The following is a 20,058-nucleotide window of genomic DNA, read 5'->3' as shown; positions in this document are numbered from 1 at the left end:
CTGGTAAATGATCTAGCCTCGGTTGAGCTCAGGCTGACTGGCTCCAGAGGCCGGTCTTATTCACTGTACTCTGTTGCCTTTCCTTGTATAGCAGTGGTAATGTGGCATGTGATGACATGCACAGTGGTAGAGAAACAATTGCCAGTATCTGGCTAAACGTGCAGCTTAGTCTGTATTTGATGTCTATAATCAAAGATAACCACCTCACCTCATATTTTAGTTGGAAGTCTTTAAAAATTATAATTCAGGTCATATGCTTTGGTTTACACATTTATAGGGCTAATTCTTAATTTCCTTATAGATCCTATTCTAAAATAATACTAAGCAAACTTTGTTCCTTATAGTAATATTTTGGAATTCTTGTCTCCTGAAACAAAAGGTCAATTTACTGATGGCTGTATGCGTGACTCTAGTCTGTCTAGGGGAGGTTTTGTAGTGTCTATAAAGTGGATAAAAGGTCTAAGTTCAAATGTCTGTTTATATTCCAAGAAGAGTATCTTTTTATATTGTTCAAGCCCATCAGAGCACAAGTTTAAGTTTGGAGTCTGAAATTGTTTCTCTAAAGTTAAAAATGAAATTGCACAACGTGTGTCACTTGGTAATTATTTCTTGCCTCAATATCCCTACCTCATATAAGAGTGCTGGGACTACGTTTCTAATTTTGCCTTAGAGATGTGCTGAATATTGAAAATCATGCGGATGTTCTTCATGTAGAAATATGCAACTATCTTCCTTTTAAATATGACACATTTCTTAACTCGTTCTTATTTATTTATATGTTTGTTGAACTCTAATATTTGTTATGTCTCATATGTCAGTGCTCATTAAATACTTTCATTAGTGATCTTTTTAGTGGGACTTTTTAGTGGGAAATCAAATTTCAGGGTTGCTGTAGGTCACTTTTTGGCTCACATTTTATGTGCTGGAATTATTCAGATACCATATATGAAACACTCTAGCTTTTAAGGTTTTATTTTTAGTCATTTTAGGGAGTTCCAGACTAGCAGTAATATTTCTCAAGAGTAAGAAGTTAGTTTGGCCTTGACTTTCTAGGGTAGCTTTTAATCATCTAGGCTACTGATATCAGCTGATGTACAGTGTGGCTAGGTGTGTTCAGGAGTCATGCACATTCACTGGTAGAAATAGTTTATTCCTCTCCGTTAGTAGGGACATACCCATTGAATATGTAAGTATATAGACAAATCCAAGGGTGCATTATTCATTTTCCACATTTTAAAATCTTCTTGTGAAATGTAATGTATATAGAGTTAAATGCACAAATACTAAGTAAACAATTTAATTTTCGCATAGTGAACACAAAGATCCTGTATCAAGAACTAAGACATTACCTGTACCCCATAGGCTCACATAATTTCCTCTTAAAAATATATCCTTTATAATTATTTTCTCTAAGCTATCAACACTGGAAAGACTTGAAAGGAGCTATTATTGATTTGTTTGAAAGGAGAGTGGACATAAATTGTTTCTATTAATTTATATTAGTAGCACTTAACACAATGACTGCCTCATAACACTGCTTAATAGTTGCTTCTTGAATTTGTTGAACTTTTAGACTTATGTTGTTCAGGATTAATTTTTTTGATGTTCTCATATTTGAAAAATGAACTTTAAAAATGTTTTCAGGAAATAGCTGTCATCTGAAATTTTTCTTGAGAGATACTTAATAAAATAAAGTAGTTTAAGATTTGGATTACTGAAACATTGTCTTATGAAGCATTATTATTTTATATATAAAGAAGCAGAGAACCACTATTATGATATTTTCTTTGTCATGCCTATAAATGTTCTTCGAATTGCATTGTCCGGGTATTCTTTCTGGCTAAAATTATTAAAATAGAATGGCCATCCATTCCCTTCACTACGTGTGTACTCTTAGTAAGATTTTTGTGTTCCGTCAGCAATTCGATGTGATAAAGCAATGGGTTTTCTGTAGTTCACACAGCACTGGGGCTCTGCAAAGCATCTCGGGGGTTCTTTGATGTCTAGACAGTTTAAATTATGCCTGCTCCCCTGCCTCCAAATTCCACCCCTGTTCTGCTTCAGGGGTTGTGGGAAATGAAAACAAACCAGAAGGGTTCCACAACCCTACCGTCTAGGGACAAAAACAAACAAGGAGAATAAGCTGTCTATCTACCCTGGCAGGTGTATATGAAAGGGCCCAATTATAGGGAATGGCAGAAAGAAAAGAATTGGGGACAAATTTTGTCCTGTTATTTACTTCTAATTATATTCCTAACATGGATGTACATGGGCATTGTGGACAAAATGAAAACATTATAGAAGTATTAGGGAAGAAAGTAAAAGTCACCTTTTACCCCAGTCCCTCAGTTTCTTCCTCCCCACCGGCAGCCAAATCTAAGAATTTGGTGTGTCTCTTGTACATTGTCCTATTTATTGAATGGTAAGATGCAGAATTGTGTTTTAAATTGGAAAACTAACTTTTCTTCCTTTCTTTTTTCTTTGTTTTCCTTTTATAAATTGGGACATCATGATTCTTCCTATTCATCTTTTTAGAAAGTAAGTAACATTTGAAATTTTATAGATTTTTTTTGTTAAAACATTGATGTTTTATTATTTCATATATACATATTCTGTTACAGCATTTTTAGCTTTTAAATTTTGACTGAGGTGATTAACTGTGGCACAGTTAACCCACAGTTAATCATTGTAAGAGAGATGTACATATATCTCTTCCCAAAGCAGAACAAGACATGCTTGCTAGTTCTCTTTTTTCTGAGTATAAAAATTGTTGAGAATAATAGCAATAAGTAAATAGTATGAAAGATTTTTAAGATACACTTTCCTACGTATATTCTGCACAGAAGGAAACAGTTACCTTTTAATAAGCATTTAACTGTTTTGATGCTAATGTTTTCTTGTTTTTAAATAAAATGGACCATATGATTAGTTTTTTTCTGTAAAGAAATGCAAGGGATATACTTAAAACTACATGACTATAATCAGCCAGTGATTTGAGTTGTAAAATTTGTATTTGGCTGCAAAATATTCTCTTATTCTTCTGAAATGTAAATGTTGAATAGTTTTGAATTAAACAAATTTTATATGTTTGTTTTGGGAAAGATTTGCAAAAATTACAGTAGTCATTGAGACTTTTGGAGATATAGTATCATGTGATTGTGAACTAAATATTTTTAAATATTTCCATAGTAAATATTGCTTGAGTTAATAAAAAGTATAATTTAATGGTATAGTCATACTCAACAGAGTTTATTATTTCTAAAATAATAATGCTTATCACTTATGTTTGTAGCAAGCGTAGCATTAAACTGCTATTAAATAATCAATTTATCTTCTACAATTCTTTTGTTTACTGTACCTTAGAAAGAAAATGTAAATTACAGTGATGTTAAATTATATTTGTTCAGTATTTTTTAGTTGTCTTTGTCTGTATTATTCTTTAATAGTCTAAATCTGAGTTCCAGGAATTGTGTATTAGGACCTTAGGAATAAAGAGTAGGACAAATATGTGTGATGTTTGATGTTAAGTGGACAATTTTATTGTTACATTTTTTAAAGTCTACGTTGTTTCATTTTTATGTATTCTATTTTACTTGTAGCATTAACATCTTCTTGCCAAGTCTCTAGAGAAAGTCTGTGTTTCTGACAGTTTCACTAAATTAAAATGCCACAAATTGGCATAATAATTCCCAGCTTCAGATTGTCTATGCTTTTGTCTGAAGAGAATAATAATAAAAGTATATATTTTGCAGTGTTCAGTATAACATGCATAGCATTATTTATCTGGAGTTCATTCATGGGCAGATATTTCTGGGGAGAAGAATATATTTTACTTTATAAGGTATGCCTGGCCCACTTTAAATATGAGCAAAAAATCTTTTGTGAGGAAAAATAATGAAATGAGGTCTGTAAGCTTGTAGAAGTCTCATGAGGAAAGATATTCCATAAATGCACAGCATTATTACCATGTGTCCGTTAGTTCAAGCTGCATTGTTCTATGACCAAATTTATTTTAGGGCCCTTACTTCCTGTCAGACCCAATGGAATCATATTGACATGTTGGCACAGAGAAGCTGCTTCCTAAAATAATGGAGTGTTTTTATTATTATAATACTTATAAACCTTTATGACCATGATGTGTGTATGTGCTGACTTGCTATTTAGTATGTCGTGGCAACTCAGCAAATCCGGCTTTTTCATTTTACTGGAGAGTTTTTGTAGGAGGAGGTTTGATAGTTCTGGTTTTTAGAAAACTTTTAATTTTGTAACTTAAAATTATGTTTCTATCACAGAAATTCAAACTTTGAAAGCTTAAAGACTAGATTCTCTTGTCCCACAGTATTTTGGATTAAGTAGCTAGAACCCCTAAGAGGTGAATGCGGTGGAGTAGGGCTTCAAATCAATATTGGTTCAACTAAATATTCATTGATGTTTTAGCATATTAGGAAGTAAAATATATATGAAAACATAACTAAATGAAAGTAATAGTTCTAGCTCTAAATTCTAGTCTGCAAAAATATCAGTTTGCAAACAAAACACAAAAAATGCTTTTGTGGGCATACGTATTATACATTCATAAAAATCTTTAAGTATATGAGTAATTTCAATAATGTTTGTACATATATGCTTTGATGTTTTTAATCATCAGTTTAATGCTGTTTGATTTCTTTTAAAAAATCTGTTGATTTCATAATTCAGTCACTTGCATCTTTACTACAGAACATAATTATTAGCTGGGCAGAATTCCCAAACACATATTTTGTTATTTGACACATCTAAGTGAGCAAAGGTTGTCATTGTAGAAGCTGTTTCAGAGAGATAAACACAGATAGAGATTTTTATTTGGCCTTGTGAGAAATGCAATCCTGTGAGTAACTTAAATACTTGTAATTTCAAATCAGTTCTTCCCTGGTTTCTTATTATTCTTTTGTTGCTTTTCAACCTATGGGATGGAGCTGTCCTTGAACTTGGTTTATTTGATCATTCAAGTGCAGCCATCAAGTTGTCTGTAATATTTGAAAACTGAGGCTTCATGGTGTTATTTGTAAAATAATACCACATAAACGTTTGGGCTTTGGTTTCTTTGAAATACGGTGTTGGTTGCTTTATGAATAAAAGCATAATTTCAATTCAGGAGACTTTTTGCCTGAAGCCTACAAGACAGATGCATCTGATTAACTTTGGCAAAACTGGACTGGCCTGTTATTGTAATGTAGATGTTTTCGGGGTTGGGAGGGTATTTTAAAAAGGCATGCGAGAGGGTCTTTTTTTTTTCTGTTTTAAGAGACTGAGAACAGTTTTGCTACAGAAACTGTCTCCGACTGCTTCATTTTCACATACTTTTATTTTCTAGTGGAACTTCTCCATTAGCCTGTCTGAATGCAATGCTTCACACTAACACTCGAATAGGGGATGGAACATTCTTCAAAATCCCTGGAAAGTCAGGCCTCTATGCTCTCAAAGTAAGTTGTTCTGCATATTATGTCTGTTATTACTATGTGTCATGCATTTTTTCAGACATGTGAAGGTAAACAAAATTAGATTTGGGTGAAGGGTAGAAGACTGACCCCTATGCCTTTTAAATGTTTTCAGATGTCTTAAAAATGGTTTCATATTAAGAATAAACAATGACATTTTTCTTTAAGGAAAGCATATCTGTGGTTTTGCTCTAACATATGGTAATGGAAAATAGTTGTGGCTTCCTTAAAATTCTTGATTCTTAAAAATTTACATGGAAGAGTGCCCTGGATCATCAACCAAGAGCTTAAGATGAACACAGTTGCCATAAACTATTTGACTTAATGACCATCAGTTGATATACAGGCTTCACACCTGTATGACATTCTGTCTTTTATATAAATAAGAAATTTATCCATTCTCCCTGGAAACTTGCTGATTTAAATCAGTTATTTAATTTTAAAACAAACAGTGATCTCAAGGAAGTTTCACTAATAGTGCATTGTTATATGAGAATAGAGAAATAAAATAAACTTCAGAAAACTGAGTCTTAATTATTTTAGTTTAATGCCCATTCTCATCTAGAATGGGAAATGCCATCTATGATGCACAATTCCAGAGGACAAAAGCTGGTGATCTACACATGGTTGCATAACTTGAAACCAATGAAATCCATGTATTATTTTTTATAAATTCAAAAGAAGGCACCACTTTAATAAGTGATGAATTACATTTAAAGTTCATTTATTTCCTTTGAGAAGATTTTTTTTTAGCACTAAAAGTTATACTGGCAAAGAAGCAGGGGTTCTTTCTCAGCTACTGAGCATCAAACTCTTGTCACTGTGTGTGTTTCAGAAAATAACACAGGTTAATCAAAAGGACTTGTGTTAGTTCAGTTGCTTTTTGTAGCTGCTTGGATGTTTCATTTACCAGTTAAAATTCTGAGTTGTTAATCCACTTCCTAACATACAGAAGAATGTAGAATTGAGAAAAATGGAAACAGCATATGTCAAAAGCAAACTGTTTTTGTATATATTTTAAAAGGTTATCCAAAAAATCAGCTGTGGCAATGTGCTTTTCCCAGGCTTTTTCTTTTCAAAGAGTGATTTTACATTAAAAAGTAAATCAGTATTGAAATTCCAAATCTCAAGTAACTGTGATAATATGTTAAGACTCTGAAAGTATTTTGAATGTTTTCCAGTTACTGATACATCTCCATAAATCATCATTTTTTAAAATAATATAGAAAGAAGAGTCATCATGCCCAGCTGATGGAACATTGGATTTAGGCTGTGAGTCTGAATTGGATGGCACAGAAATGGCAGAGGCCAATGCCAATGGAGAAGGAAATGAAGGTAAGTGTGTGAATTTCAAGATATAAACCCTGTTCTCTTAAAAGTTATATAGAATTCCAATAATTCACTGATTGAATTCCTACCATTCCTACCATTATAGATTGATATACCATTATAGATTGAGTTTTCTTCCAAGTTTGTACCACCTACTTAGATTTATCATCGAACTATTTTGAGTCAAAATGTTAGCACCTAAGAAAAGTATATAGTTCTTTGCTTTTTGTTGTTTAACTGTATGGATTTTCCTGAATAACATTCTTGAGTGTTATTGGTGTGTTTCTCCTGCAAGGCAAGAGGGTTACTGGGGGTGTCTGGTGCTTTTATTCATATGTGAGGCCTGAGAATGCTAATGTTTTATTTCTGATTGTGCTGATTTTTCCTGTGATCACAAGTAGTTTTATAGTAGCTTTGTTTCTAGGTTTGCCCTTAGTAAATTAAGGTTAGTGTTAACATTCTTTACAGTGAAACAAGGGCCAAATAAGTTACATTCTTGTGAAACACTTGAAAAGTGGGCGACCCTTCCAGAATTCTAGGGGGGGCATTTTTCACCTCTGAATTCTAACCATGTTAATTCATTTTTATCTTTCTCAAGACATTTGCATTATGATTCTGTTGGTATATGTAATTTCTACACTGCAGTTTTGGCAAACATTTGTTCCACAAAAGCTGCTATATTTTTTTCCACCCTACCCACGTCCCCTCAGTGACCCAGATCATGAATGGGGAGGAAAACTATGTCAGTAAAGTCTCTGTCGGTGGACTCATAGAAATCAGTAAATTATCTTTAAACAAACAAACCTTAAAGGATCCTTGCAGAAATATCGTATTTCAGTAATAGCCCAAAGCCATTCATTTTATTAATGACCATAGGAGTCCCTTTGTATTCTGACTGGACACTCCTGCCCTTTAAGCTGGTGTGCTTTCTGATAGTCCCCGTGAGACTGACTCTGCTTCAGCCCCTATCTGATCTGCAGCAGAGGTTGTGAATTAACGTAGGAAACACAGATTCTTGTCTTAGTAAAACAGCTGAAGTCAGCTTTGTAGACTTTTTTTTTTTTTACCAAGTTTCATTTAATTTGATGTCCCTATTCCTATACTTTTTGAAGACTGAAGTCAACTCCCCACCAATGTTGTGGTAGTACTGTGAACTTTGGCAAGTCCTTGTGGTTAGAGAGAGAAGAAAGCAGAGATGCACGGCAATTTCCGGCTTTATGGAAGGGCTGGTGAGTGGGGAAACACTTCTCCTTCAGTAGGATGAATAGGACTCTCATTGGGTCATTCCTCTTGTACTGCCTGCTTGCTGAGCACTTGCATGCTCTTTCTCTGCCATTGCGTATATTGGGGTTCTGCTATGTGCTAAGTACTGTTCCCAAGATCACAGTTATGTTTGTGAAAATAAGAATAAAAAGGGACCTCTCATAGATCTTAGGTTGATAAACAGATAATAAGCAAAATAAATATGTAAAATGTATAGCTTATTCAGGGCTGACAAGTGATATGGGACAAGATAAGGAATAAGATTGAGAGAGAGGCCTATATTTGAAAAAAGACCCGAGGAACGTGAGGGAGCAAGTATTTAATAGGAGAGAGTTCTAGGTAGAAGAAGCACCAATTACAAAGGCCTTGAGGCAAGAGAGTGCCTGCAATGTTCTAGAAACATCAAGGGCCAGTGTAGTTGGAGGCCGGAGTCAACAAGAGAGAGGGTATGGTAAGATACGAAGTCAGAGAAGTTATGGGGCCAGATTGTATAGTACCTTGATATTGGCTTTTGTTTTGAGTGAGATGTTAAACCATGGTAGAGTTTTGAGCTAGAGAGACAATGATCTCATTTAGACTTTATCAGGATCACTAAATATAAGAAATATGTATAGGGAAATGAGGACAAGAACAGGGAAACCAGTTAGAAAGCTACTCTTATAATCTAGATAAGAGGTGATGGTGGTTTGAATAAAAGAAGTAGCAGTGGATGTGATGAACAGTGATTGGATTCTGGATGTATATGAGGGTAGATCCAACAGGAGCTGCTGAAATTAGTGTGGTTATGAAATAAAGAAAGGAGTTGGAGATGACTCCAAAGTTTGAGTGTGAGTAAACAGAAGAGTAGCATTGTCTAACTTACATGGAAAATCTGCAAAAGAATCAGTTTGGGGCGGGAGCTTAGTTTTGGACATATTAGGCATGAGATCCATTTTCAAATCCAGGTGGTTATGTTAAATAATTGGACTTATCTGTCTTAAATTCATGAAAAAGACCTTACTGGAGATACACATTTGGAAGTGGTCGGTTTATAGGTGGTATTTAAAGACAAGAAACTGCATGAGATCACCAAGGAACTGAAGATAAATAGAAGAGCCTCAAAAACTGAGTTTAGGGGTACCTGAATTTTAAGAAGTTAGATAGATTATAGGAACCAGCAATGAGACTGAGGATGAATGGCCAGGAGAAGGTGTGTGTGTCCTGGGAACCAAGTGAAGAAAGTGTTTCTGGGGAGGAAGTGACTCAAATGTGTCAAATGCTTTTGATATGTCAACTTATAATGAAGACTAAGAAATAACTATTGGATTTAGCTTTGTGAGGTTATTGACGAACTTTGACCATGATAATTTTTGCTCAATGGTGAGACCACAAGCCTGACTGGGGTGAGTTCAAGAGAATGGGAAGATGGAAATTTGAGACCCCAAGTGTAGACAATTCTTTCAAGGATTTTTAAGGTAAAGGGAAGGAGTGAAATGAGAAAGTGACTAGAAGGGAAAGTGGAATCAAGAGGAAGATTTTTTCAAATATGAGAGAGAATATTAGAATAATTGTATACTGATGGGAAAAATCCAGTTGAGGAGGAGGATTTGATAATGAGGAGGATGTCCTGTTGCCGTGTGCTTGATTAGGTGAGAGGGAGTGAGATCTCTTAAACACATGCAGAGCTTGGCCTTATTTAGGAGTATAGACAGGTGCTCTAAGGAAGCAGTAGGAAAAGTCAGGGTATTTGGATAGAAATGAAGGTAGGTGAGTTACCGTAGGAGGGGCTTATGGAAGTTTGCTTCTATTGCTTCATTTTTCTCTGAAATAGGAAACAAGTTCATCAGCTGGGGATAGGATAAAGGAGGCAGTTTTGTAGATTTAAGGAGAAGATATAAAATGTTTGTCTGGAGTCTGACAACATTAAGGACTCTCTTAAGATTGCAAGTCCTGAATTTAATGAGACCAGTCAGTTTGGGTGTACATTTTTCTCTAGTCGTATTCATGACCACTGTACAAGTAGGTACAGAGGTGGATTTGACCAGAGTTGGGATTTTTCCAGGTGTGAATGATGAAGCAAGACAGGGACAAAGGAGTTGAGGGTGCATGAAATGGGGTAGTTAACATCACTTTTCATGGAATTTAAACTGGTTGCAGAGGTGAGTGAAGACATGATTGTGTGAGGCATGGTGTGAAGGAGGAAGTCTCCTTGGGGTGGAAGGATTGTTTCATTTGGTGTTCTAGAGAAAATGAGTTAGAAGGATAGGTGATGTGAGAGTGGAATGCATGAAACTGAGTTTAGGATAATATTATGGAAGGTATGTCTGAGATTATAGGAAAGGAGACAGCTAGGTTAAGGGCTGTCGTGAATGGTTCAGCATTGTGTTGACTCTTCAGAATAGCCTGGCTGAGGGGGCCATCAGGGACTAAAGTTCAGCAGCCCTCTGTTTGCCCAGCTTAGTTTCATGGGAGGGAGCAGTGTCTACCTAGAGGAAATGTTACCTTTCCTTATTTGCATAAAGATGTTGTAAAGGCTAGTGGTGGTCCTGACATAAAATATTAAAGATTCATATGTGTGGATATTGAAACAGACAATTATGGTAGAACTAGCATTGAAAGAAGTGAGATTGAGGAGCTAAGATCTTCAATAAGTGGAGAGGAGTATCCCAGGAGTTGGTAAATAAGTACAGAAAAGAGGAATAATTGATACTATAGTCTGATGACATGAAATACAATGCTGGAGGCATCTAAGCCTAGAGGTCACTTCTCCTCCCATTTCCAGGCCCAGTGATGCAAGAAATGTGGGAAAGAAAAGGGCTACTATCTGAGAGAGTTCCAAGGGAAGTAGTGTCCATAGGAGAGAGCCAGGTTTTGTAGATCAAGATGTGAAGGGAGCGTCAGAGAAAAGGTGGAGGTTATGGGAGATTTTGCTAATGACTAATCCTGAATTTCAGAGGAAACAGTGGGAGGGTTTCAGTGGCTGGGAGGGGATGGGGGACAGGGTGAGAGCAGTCAGCCAATAATTAAACCAAAACAGGGATAAGCAAACTCCCTTAATTTGAAATGTGAATAAGTACTTCACAAAATAGCACATACCCACACATCTCCAGCTAATGTGACCAAGACTAGATTTCCTGGCCTCTCCTTTGAAGTTGCATTAGGAAAATTGCTTTGGGGAATTACTGAAAGAATACTAAATAGCTTATTTCCTTGAGTATTCCTTGACTTGCCCACTTTTGCATCTTATTGCCAACCACAACTCCTTGTAGGATAAGTATATTTCCTATCCATGTAAATACCATATAGTTCTGTGTATAATCCATTAACCTAGGTTAGAATACACTTTCAAAGCTAGGTATTGAAAATATATTCAGTGCTTACAATGCCCAGCTTTTGTAACTTGGTTACATGTATATTGTTTTACTCCTCATAACATTCCTATGAGACAGTCAGTCTTCCTAGGCTCTGTTATTTTATTTTTCTATTTTTTTGTTTTTATTTTTTTACTAGTGATGAGATAAACTTAGGTTAAATGTCTCATCCAAGTGGCAAGCCCAGGTAGACGTGGCTGACACCAAAAGCCAGGCTCTCACCTGTTTGATACTCTTCCCAGAATTACAGGGGACACTATTAGCCAGGAGTCATTGATGCAATTTGCCTTTCCAACATTTGTCCAAATCTATTCTGATTATAAACTCGAGAATTTGACAAAGAGGCACCCCTGGCTTATTCAAATCAAGGAATGGGATACCACATGATTTCTTACAAATCTATAATAAATTCCGTGAAACTGAACCGATTTAGGTGATTCCCTTGCTTACTCTGTTTCTAATACATATTTGAACCAGAAGTTTAGAATGGATGTAATTTCCACACTTCTTACAGCTGTACAAATATACTTTGAAAATATAATCAGAGAGAGAAGGTGAGGATGTGTGGGGGGCTGTGGACATGGGAGAAAGGACAGGGAGAGAGAGAGGGTGAAGAGGAGGGTCCCACCATTTGTTTTGTTTTTTTCTTTTAGTCTTTATTGCCCTCCTCCTTTCCCATTCCTCCTTTGGGATGAAAGAGTAGGAAATATTGAGGTGAATAATAATGATCAATTGGTAAGATGCCCTTGTGGCTATCCGAAGACTGAGCCTCTGTTACCATAGAGTTATTTCCAATTAACAAAGATTAATTGACATTTGCTGCATCATTAAAGGGGGTAAGCAGAGAAGTGTTTGAAAAGAAAGCAGTTTACAAAAACTAAGAAATCTTCGGACCTTGATTCCAGTCAGTAACGTTTGAGTCCTTGGGTAGAGTTAAGATAATAATAATAAGGCTTTAGTCCTCTTCTTGCAATCAGTTGGCCAGCAAAACAGATTCTTTTTAAATGGGAGATGCTTTGCCAAGATATTTTGTTTTAAAGTTTTGTTGAAAAATTTTACAATGTGAGAAAAGTGGTATACTGTTGATTATAGAATTTACAAGACACAAAATTATAATTATGTGTTATCTTTCTTTGACTCCTAAGTAGCTTCTCAAATTAATAAGAATTAGACATATAGACTCGAGAAAGTCAACTCTTCAAATTTTACAAGCCCAGCTCTAGAGATCGAAGAGTGATTTAGGTGAATTATTTGATATATCTTTGTTGACAAGCCATGACCATTTATGCCAATATAAGTATAGATCTATGTCATCCAAAGAAAATATTTTGAATTTTATGGGCTATTTTAGTCAGAGATTTATGGGTATGTTTGTGTCTGAGTTGTTTTCTGAACATAATACATTGGCATATCATGATTTTGCTCACATGTGTTAAGTTGACTTACAGTGCGTTGCTGGCTGCAGAACCCATACATATTTTATATGAAGTGCTCCCATCACTAGATAGTCTTCGCCCTCTTCACCTTCTGTTTATAAATTGTTATTAACAAGAAAAAAAATGTTTCTCTTTTTGTGGTCCTGATAAATTTCATGTTTAAAATAAAAAGCAACCCTCTTACTTAATTTTGTGAAATGAGGAAACTGGAGAATGTACAATTTTCATCCACAGACATCAAAAAAGGTTCTGCTTGTTATTACCCTTAATGGCTTTGAGGGAGGAAGCAGCACTCGAGTGGGGGAATTAGTATTTTAAAAGTCTCTATTTAGGGGAAAAAATTATAGAGAACGTATATCCTATGTTTTAGTCCTTAGATCCCAGGGTAAATAATGATTCCAACATTCGAAGAATTTTATATGGTCCTTTTTCATTATTCTTTATGGCCAGTTTTATAAGTGGGTTTCTGATTGTATGATTCTTGGCAGAGTTGTGTTAACTTAATGAAACATTATTCAGTTCTCTCTCTGTTTTTGTTGGCTCAGAGGCCACAGTTTGAGGGATCTTTTTTCAAGAGTGAAAAGTGCTTTAAGATGGCCTGAAGTGTGTGGATGGGATCTCTGTTGAGACATCAATTACACACAGATGAGCAGCTTCCTGGAGGAAGTGAGACGTGTACTAATGAAGGTTCAGGCACCCTCGGGGAGTAGTCATGCTGACAGTTTAGCAGTGGTGATTTTATACTAGGGTAGGGGAGAGGAAAATGAGGGGACTGTGGAGTTGTGAAGGTAGTATTTTGAGTAACTTTGGAGGACGTTGCCAGCCTGTTTGGTGTCTCTTTCCTGGTGGTGTTGTTGGGCTTGTTTTGTTGGAGGTTTTTCAGTAGCTTGTCTGTGACTACTCCAGTGGGATTTTCCATAGGATGGTGTGTGTGCCTTCATCTTTGTGTTGAGGATCAATTTCTACCTGACACCTGTTCCTAGGAATGCTGTAGATGAGTGAAGGGAATGCTTTAAATGACTGTACCAGGTTTCTTGATTTTCTTAGGTTAAGCTAATTTGTCTTTTATCCAACATCTGCATTTTCATTAACAGCTTTGTTAGCTCATGGAGACACCTGTTCTCACGTTGGTGGCCTAGAGAAACTTAAGTATGTGAAAATTATGTTGTTTTAGTTACACATGGAAGAAAATACAGAGGAAAACGAATACTCTTCACAGTCAGAAATGACCATTGGCAGGATGTCAGACTTCCTCTGCCCACTCTTTCTCATCCTCCCCTTTCATCCCAGCCCACAGCTTTCACAGTTCATGAGAAGTATGAGGGACTTCAGGAGGTCATGCAGGCCTGGATCCTCTCTCATGCTAGCATTTTACTTAAACCAGTCCATTCAATTAGATGGTATTCTAATAGTAACTGTTCAGAGAAATAGAAATCTCACAGTCTCTTTTATATTTGTCTCTTGGTGTTTTTGATAACCTTTATGGTCAAGAATTTTTTTCCTTATGCTGAAATCTTTTGTGCTTTTAATTAAACTCATTTTCTCTTTTTTCCTTGCTGATGATGAACAGCTGGGCATCATTGAGATACCACCCCTTCATCTTAACATCTCCAAATGACTTATCCCAGCTCTTTCAAACATTACTTATAGATATTATTTCCATTTCTTTTACCCATAAGGGACTTCTTGTTCTTACATAGTTCCCCTTGAACTGTGAACTTTATTCTTGTGTAAATGGGTTTTGGTCAGTTTTAACAGCCCAGAGTCATAGACGAAAATAAAGTTTTCTTTTTAAGTGCAGATAAAGTCACCCATTTAAGTGTACTTTCCCCTTCTTTTCTTGTGCTATGAGAGAAATATTTCATAATATAGAGATAAAGATTGGGAAGAAAGTATGATCTCATAACAAAAACAAACTCCCTCTCAAATAAAACGCAAATTAAAGGTATTCCCCCAATTACTCATCTTAACTAGCCAAATTCCCCTTTGATTTATAGAGTTTGTGACTGGTATATAGGAACAAAGCACTCATGCTCTTAAGAAAATAAAGCACTTTTTCCATTGATGCCAGACAATCCATTCATTTTTTTTCTAAACAGCCACCTGAATACCTTATCTGACTCCCTTTCATTGTATGGAACTGGAGTTATCTTTTCTGTATTGAAGTATAAAGTAATTAGTAGCGATGCCCACGAGTGAAGCACTTATCTTTGACCTGTACCAACCTTTTAATGAAATTCTTCTTGCCTACTCTTTTCTATTTCTCATTTTCGAGGTGGATTAGTGTATTTCTGTGTAGATGTTTCAGGAACCTGATGCAGTGTAGATCACAGGTGTGCTATATAAAAGAAATAGCGTCTAATGTTTCCCCCACACAAGCATCTTATTGTGTTATAACTCCCCATATTCTGAGAGGAATCTGTATTGGTTCGATAGTAGGAGGATTTTGGTGGCTAAAAGCTGGTACCTATGTGCTTTTCCTATTAAATATTCTTGTTTCTGATTTGAGTTTCTCTTTTCTCATCTGAGGTTAAAGGGATATATTTATGGATATCCAGAGACATTAGTATAACTAAATTGTTCTGGTGATAAATTGAGTGCTTGTGAGAGGGATTCCTGTAGCTATACTTCCGGTATGTAAATGTTCCTCCTAGTTACCTTTGGAGCTTCAGTGTCCTGTCCAGTGCAAACCAAAGTGTTTGCGCATCATTTGTGGACATAGCAATGAAATTGCAGGATATCCAATTTTGGGATATCGGATGAGTATCATTTGTAGCATATGATTACATCTTGTGGGAGTGTGTTCTTGTCGATATACATTGCTGGTATATTTGTCATCTAATTCACCATTCCTCTTGGTTTATTGTGCTTTCTTTTCCGCAAACCTCTTCTGCTTAAGAAGAGGGCTTCGTTGGGCTGATGAAGCAGGCTATAAAATTTAGTAAAAATTTCCGTTATATAAAGTATATTTAGGTCACAGACAATATCGTTCTAAATATTTTCGAGTATCAATATTTATTTGGACACTTTCTCCCTTGGAAGTTTCTTAGGGGAAAATTGCTATTTCCGTTATTTTATTGCTGGTGTTTCTCTATTTAATTGCTGGCCCTTCTTGGCGTCTTCTACCCTTTGGATGTTTTCTTTTAATGCAACAAGGGAAATTGTTTAAATCCTAATAAGGAAAGCTTTGAAAGAGGCAGTTGTCCTTAGTCTGGATCCAAAAAGGATTAAGGAATTATGTTTTATCCAAAAGAAATGTAGTCCAGGAAAGATTTAGTTGGGGTCAAATTGGTTGGGCTGGTCGTCATTAAGTCATTTTTAACAGATTTTGGCATGTATTTTATTGCTTTATGTATCCAGAATATCTGATATGTATAATTTCAAGTGTGAGTATAATAAGTAAAACATATTGCAATCCAAATATAAGCTTTTTTGATTTGCCATCTGGGGATACTTCTGAATTATCTGCTTATTGATCTTTCAAAGCAAATTTTAGTTATTACTGCTAGGTTTTCATAGACTTGGGTTTTCTTAGGTAGAGTTAATAGTTCTATGCCATTGTTCTTTGAAAAAATATATTTTTTAAGAAACTTATGGTCTCAAAGTCAGGTCTTGGATCTTATTCACTGTTTTTCCCCCCTGCATTTTATACAGTGCTTGGCATAAAGGTGTTCAGTAAAAGCTATGTAATTGAATGAATGATTAATAAATAAGCTCCATCTAAGACTCAGCCTTCTTTAAAGTGTGATGTGATTGATTTCTAATGACATGGCGTGGTGTTATCCCTAATGTACTGTGTGCTCTCGGACTTAAATTTTTTATTTATAAAAACTGTATTAAGCATGTAGTGTATCTCAGGATCATTTCTACTGAAAACTGTTTTGAATTGAGAGCATCTAGTTTAATTGTTCAGAAAATTGGAAGGGAGTAGTTGGAGGGACAACTGATAGAAATGAAATTGGCCAAGGGGTGCCCGTCTTCCTGCCTTGATGAGATCTTTGAGCACGTTACCTCACATAGCCTGTTACTTATTGTGTGGGTTGATAGGACATAGAGCAACTCATCTCTTTGTTGCGGTGACTATGTTATGCTCAGATCCTGGTCTTTTCTGTGGTCTGCCTCCACACAGCTCCTGCCGTTTCAAGTAAGCATTGTGATTTCTAATTTTGACTTTTAAATTATATTTATTTTTACTTCACTATGCAAAACCTCCAAACTGTGATCTTCCTCTCAAAATAAGGCAATGAATAAGGACAGCAGAAGGAAATTTAGTGGCAGGTCATGTGACTTGCCACTGACTTACATAGGACATTTTGTGGTTCGGTTTTCATATTCTCCCTAATTGACTTCAGGATAATTTAAGAAAAATTTTAGGGGCTGGCCTGGTGGCATATTGGGTAAGTTCATGCACCCTGCTTCAGCAGCCCAGGATTTGCAGGTTCAGATCCTGGGCACAGACGTACACACCACTCTTCAAGTTATGCTATGGCAGCATCCCACATACAAAATACAGGAAGATTGACATGGATGTTAGCTCAGGGACAATCTTCCTCACCAAAAAAAAAAAATTTTAATAAGCCTTCTGATTTCAAGTAAAAAAATTCACTTTTTATGTATGCTTTTCCATAATGAAAAACTATGCTTTGCTGACCTCTCCTTCCATGAATTCTTATTAAAAACAGTAATTGAAAGATAGCTTTAAAAATAGATACTTTAGATAAGTTTAATGAAAATCAAATTTGACAATTTAGTTTAATAAACATTTATAGATCGACTACCCTATGCCTATCTTTGCACTCTAAGTCCCTGAGTTACTGAGCCTGTTGCGGTGAGGCAGACACAAGCACCAGTGTTGCGGGGACTATTCTGAATTCGTACACCAAGTGCCAAGGACACATGGGCAGGAGCAGAGTAAGTCTACCTCAGGGGCTAGGGCTGTCAGGGAAGCTTTAGGGGAAGCTGTTTGAGTTTGGTCCGTCAAGATGAGTTTACTTGATAGAGATGGAGAAGGCTACTCAGAAGAGGGACAAATCAGAGCAAGTGCACCAAATGCACCAAGTATATGTGTTGGGAAATACCACAGGGTCTCAGTTAGCTGGAACAGAGAAGGTAGGAGTTGAGGAGGTGGATAAGATGTGACGCTCGAAATAGAGACAGAGTCAAGATTGCATTCTGATTTCTCCCTTCTTTGTGTCTCTGGTTAAAAGTTGAAGCCCTCTTGTACACCTGTCAGTGGATTGGTAATAGGATTGGGGGGACTATCACTTATACCCTGTCTCTAACACTTTAAAAATCTGAGCTCTAACCCGTATTTTCCAGCTCCATCACCTTTTCGAGTCAAATGGTGAGTGAAAGAAAAGGATGGACAGGGACAACTTGGAGACTCTGAGAAAGGGGCTGAAATGCAGTCTTGCTGGGACACAGTCACCAGTTCCTCTCGCCTTCAATGCTGTCTCATGATTACCTGTCATGATTACCTCCTGAGCCTTCCAAATGGGCTATTTTGGAGGAGGGGCTTGGAATCTGAGTGTGAGTGAGAGTAGAGGCAGATGAGCAGCAAATACTGAGAATCCCATGAACAGTTTGAATTTAAAACTAGCAGATTAACTTTTAACTGTATTTCAGTTAAGGCAGGCAAAGGCGAGCAAAATGTAGACAGAAGTAACATTTCTATACCTTTTAAAAAATGTTTCCTCATCTTTGGTTTGTCCACCTACAAAAGGGCAGGCAGTCTTGTGGGATTTCGAGGTATAAAATCCTGGCATTCGTTTTGTGATGGTGCCAGTGCACAGTTAGGGAAAAAAAATCTCTCATTCTGTTCAGAATGCCAAGAAGATATCACTTTCTAAGCTGCATGTCAATGTTTGATATTTATTGGATAAAACATCTGTCCTAATTCTTCAGTTTCCTGGCTCCTGTTGTAATTTCATATACCGGGAATTTCCCCTGGTCGTTTCTTTAACATTAATTTTTCTTTGGCTTATATTTCAGTGTCCAAACTCAGTTCCTTTAGATAAATATTCAGGCAACTCTTCAAAATAAGCCTTGTATTATTTATTTATCACATCTGTTATTTAAAAAGCTGTAAGAATAAGTAAAAGTGAAAACCATGTATTTTGTCAGAATATGAATCTGCATGAACCTACATGATCCAACTGCTCAGTGGGTGTTTGACTTTCAGTCACCCTCCTTTTATGCACGGCAAAAGAATGAGTAAAGTCACACATGTGCCCAGGTTAAGGGTCTATATTTGTCGCCCCCCACCCCCGCCCTGACAGACACACTGTTTGGAGCCTATGGATGCATTACATTGTGGCCCATCCATTTTTTTCTTTTTTGATTTTTTTTCCTTAAAAATAAGGGTTTTTTTTTAATTGAAAGGAAAACTCACTTATAGATTTTATTTTCTGTTACATTTACTTTCTTTAAGATTCTATAGTTATTTTGTCAGAAATAAATACCTAGGGAAAAATGGTTTGAACCAGAGAAATAGGACTATGTTCCAGGAAGAGGAATTGGGGAGGAAAATGACGATGTAGTGAAGGAATTCTCATGATGCTTCATTTGAGTCTAGGATGAAATGTAAGATACAGCAAAATCGAGTTGGCTTAAAGGAAAATGAATCATCTTGAGAAAAAACTTCATAGTGTTCCTTAATGCTGTTTTAGTTTTATTGAATTTCCGGGCCCTAAATTGAAAAGAATCTTTCTTTTGGAAACACTATATGTAAATAAATGTGAATCACTGTTAGCATAGTGCAGTAGTGAATTTAAACAAAACTGTGCAGTGTATTTGCTGATCCTGAAATAGGTATCACAATACTGTGTGGTTTCCTAGGTGAGAGAGAAATTGAGCAAGTTGTAAGTTAGATGGATATCCGTTATCCTTAGGAAGGACAGCTGGTTGTGTACTACTCATTGTAGCAGTCAGAAAATATCACGGAGATAAGGCTTGAAGTTTATATGCACTGATTCAGCATTCGTTGTTTTTTGAGCCTGCTGCATTGGGGTTTACCTTTGAAACACTTACGAATGAAGTCTTTTCCTAAGAAAATGGGTAAATTTGTTTAGCTGTCCAGTGGGCAGAAGCATTCTCATGTTTTCCTTAAATTCTCTAAAAGCCGTGTACTACATTTGGTTATCCTTTTGAACTAGTAGGTTTCCCTTTCTCTAGGTGGGAATACTGCTCTAAGAATGTGAAAGT

The 20,058-nt window shown here is 36.2% G+C and overlaps 1 protein-coding gene across 1 annotated transcript in view; it reads left to right on the top strand.

The window, feature by feature from the left end:
* The window catches only part of ASXL3 (ASXL transcriptional regulator 3), a 165,648-nt gene that overhangs the window by 60,490 nt on the left and 85,100 nt on the right, over positions 1 to 20,058 (top strand). Inside the window, exons 3-4 of the mRNA XM_070513245.1 lie at positions 5,354 to 5,462; positions 6,704 to 6,812. Of these exons, the coding sequence (XP_070369346.1) occupies positions 5,354 to 5,462; positions 6,704 to 6,812 (218 nt within the window). The remainder of the gene's footprint in view (positions 1 to 5,353; positions 5,463 to 6,703; positions 6,813 to 20,058) is intronic.

Source organism: Equus asinus, chromosome 7, assembly GCF_041296235.1.
Source record: "Equus asinus isolate D_3611 breed Donkey chromosome 7, EquAss-T2T_v2, whole genome shotgun sequence".
Classification (NCBI taxonomy): Eukaryota; Metazoa; Chordata; class Mammalia; order Perissodactyla; family Equidae; genus Equus; species Equus asinus.
The sequence above is the reverse complement of the archived record's forward strand: the minus strand, read 5'-3'. Positions and strand labels throughout refer to the sequence as shown.